Genomic DNA, 3177 nt, shown 5'->3' on the forward strand with positions numbered 1-3177 from the left:
CTGACTTTGAATTGAGGTTCTGATAATGAAGGTTTCCTAGTAGTCGTGATACACTCTACTCTTATTGCTCTCTCTTTATACCACTAACCAAAGTTTTGGCTGTTTTGCTTTAAGGTAAAAACAATTCCATTGTTAATGGTGTATATCATAACACATGATTGGTGGACTACAGTGTGCATTTCGGCATACTCATGGAAAAAAAAAATCATGGAGATGCTTTATTTGTGTCAATGTTCCAGAATCGACGAAGATGATCATGCATGTAGACTTCATTTACATGATCATTACAATACAAAATGCCCCAAAAAAAATTCTTTACTATAGAACCATGCACATCAAAAGGACAAAAGAAGAAGAAAAGGAAACGTCAAAGTAAGATTTTATTCATAGGCCAATAATTGCACAAATCGAGATACAAGCGAGTGTACATATAAGCCTCTTTGCAAACAAGCAAAATGGCTTATTTGGAAACCATCATTACATTGTCTATACTATAGGAAGTGAAAACCATCAAAACTGTCTATATATTGCAATAGAGTATATTTCTCGCATTGTTCTATTCTGTGTAGAGCTCAAACTTAGATAACCTTGGAGTTAGAATTCTAATGGTTGGATTCTTTTTCTTGGTAACAACACTGAAAATGTCAGAAAATTCTATCTCTGAACCTAGTGGCAATTTCCACTTATAGGAATGCAAAAATGAAGCCAAGATGTACTTGAGTGTCCTCTCCGCTAGTGTCAGCCCTGCACATATTCTTCTCCTTGACCCAAATGGAAAATATTTAAAGCTGTTGCCCAAATAATCAAACCTACCATAAGCATTATTTAGAAACCTCTCAGGTTTAAATTCCAAGGGATTCCCCCAATACTTTGGATCCCTTTGTATAGCCCAAGCATTCAAGAAAATACTAGAACCTTTGGGTACATGGTACCCTCCAATGATGCTAGATTCACTTGGAGTACGAACTAAAAGGAAAGGACCAGGTGGGTGCACACGGAACGTCTCTTTAATAACAGCTTCTAAATAATGTAATTTGAGCAAATGAGATTCTTCAACTAAGTTGTCCAACCCCACAATTTCTGTTAATTCTTCAGTAACCTTTTTCATTATCTCTGGATGCTTCAACAACCTTGCCATCACCCATTCACACATAGTTGTTGTTGTGTCGGATCCAGTCACCACTATGTCCTATTTAAACAAGAGTAAGGTGATTAGATCAATTGAAGATTGAAAGAAAAAAAAACAAACAAACCAAAATAAAGTTTGGATGTCTATGAATTAGTTAAAGTTATTAATGGTAAAATCAACCCCTCATGTTCAGCTCTAAAGTACTAATGAAATAAGAAAGTAAAAAAGCAGACACAAACATATATATATATATACACATACAAGAACCATAGCCTTAAGTTGTGTCATGCTCTTTGATGGTGTACCGTAGTCTTGCTCCCTTAGTTCCAAGAGAACTTCCAAAAAGTACTTTTGTCTTGTCTTTGTCATTCCCTCTTCTTTGGCTTTGGCCAAACTCTTGATCTGTCTATTAATGGCATAATCAAGTACTCCATCAATGGTTTCAAAAATTCTCTTTGCTTTCCTTCCAATCCCTTGTAAATCAAAGCTGGCTAAAGCCGGGAAAAAATCCGAAACATTGTTTTTCCGAGAATGATAAATAATTCTGTAAAGATATGCTTAAACTCTACTCCAAACTTAGCCCCTTCCTCTCCACATAGTGTGCCACCCCAAATCATGTTCATGATGGTATTCATCACCGTTACAAACACCAGGTCCCCTAAATCTATAGGTGTGCCTTTTTTGTCATACAGACTTTTAATGGTGTTCCTTACCTCTTCTTTTTGTAAAGCAAATGTACTATTAAGATTTGCTGGACTTAACATCTCTCTCACAAACATCTTCCGCAACATCTTCCAGTTAGGACCATTCAGGGAAAGACCAATATTAACTGCCCCGTATGAGAGAGAAAGTCCAACTATGTTAATATCACGGTTGGAAAATATTGCATCTTGGTCACGAACAACTTCTTTAACTAGTGAGGGTGAGCTAATCACAATGCACAATTTGTTTCCAAGCCAGACCTTATAGATGGGGCCATAGATCCCATACAGTTGTTCAAATTTTGTATGAAGTTCTGTACCTACAAATGGAAGATACCCAACTATTGGCAAGCCACAGGACCTGGTGGCAATGGAGGTACTGCAGCCTTTCTTTGTTTCTTGACAGCCAACCATAACACCACAAATATACCAAACAAAATAGTGAGAGTTGAGCTAGAAAATCTCTCATCGCCAGCATAGGACCTCCACCACCCCATCGCAGAAGCTGCATTCAAGTGTAGGAAGAAGTGAAAAAAAAAATGGTCAAAATAAAAAATATGTATGTTATGTGTGTTGAGTTGAAGCATGGCCTAGAAGGTAAGGAAGAAGATAGAATGAGACTTATCAGTGAGATTTGAGCATGTATAAGTATTTTGTTAGAGATAATCGAAGTGTTAGATTTATAAAAAGAAATAATGATCACATATTAATGTGGTTACGCTTTACCATTGATTAGTGTGAAGGAAATCACATTGGCACTTGCAATTTGAGTCACATGGGCCTAAGAAGTCTTATCAATATGTTGACGTTTTACAGTTCATTTAGGCAGTTAGGTGGTTTGTGGAGGTTTGAGCTACCTCTCTCTCCCAATTTATTTATTTAATTTTATTTTATATTTTCTTACCGCTTTTCGCAAATTCTCATAACCTGGACTACCTTCACAATTTAATATTGAAATTGACTTTGAAATATTTTGTTTGGGTCAAATATTGGGTTGGATTCTTGTTTACTAGAGTTTTGTGTGTGTATAGATACATGTTCTTTAGGCTTATTTGGATAGTGAGAGTATTTTATCATATCTAATTTTAATGTTATAATTTTTTTAAAATTTCACACAAAATATAATAAATAATTTAATTTTTTTAAATATCAAAATAATAATAATATTCTAACAATATTTTATTTCATTTTCATTTAAAACTACCTCATCTTATCTCGCTATCTAAACTGTACATCAATCTTTTTTAGCTGTTTATTGCTCAATCTTAATTTGACTATTTTAATTACACGAATCAAATATATCAATTTTGATTTTGGACTCATTATAGTATATAGATGCATATATGG

The 3177-nt window shown here is 34.7% G+C and overlaps 1 protein-coding gene across 1 annotated transcript; it reads right to left on the reverse strand.

Moving 5' to 3' along the window:
- Positions 1–556: 556 nt before the first annotated feature.
- On the reverse strand, positions 557–2327 carry LOC122293562 (3,9-dihydroxypterocarpan 6A-monooxygenase-like). The gene is made up of 4 exons (XM_043102117.1): positions 2192–2327; positions 1778–2150; positions 1391–1673; positions 557–1189 (listed from the first exon to the last, which is right to left on the reverse strand). The coding sequence occupies exons 1-4, from the start codon at positions 2325–2327 to the stop codon at positions 557–559; spliced, it is 1425 nt and encodes a 474-aa protein (XP_042958051.1).
- Positions 2328–3177: the final 850 nt, after the last annotated feature.

The sequence above is a fragment of the Carya illinoinensis genome, chromosome 14, assembly GCF_018687715.1.
Source record: "Carya illinoinensis cultivar Pawnee chromosome 14, C.illinoinensisPawnee_v1, whole genome shotgun sequence".
Taxonomy (NCBI): Eukaryota; Viridiplantae; Streptophyta; class Magnoliopsida; order Fagales; family Juglandaceae; genus Carya; species Carya illinoinensis.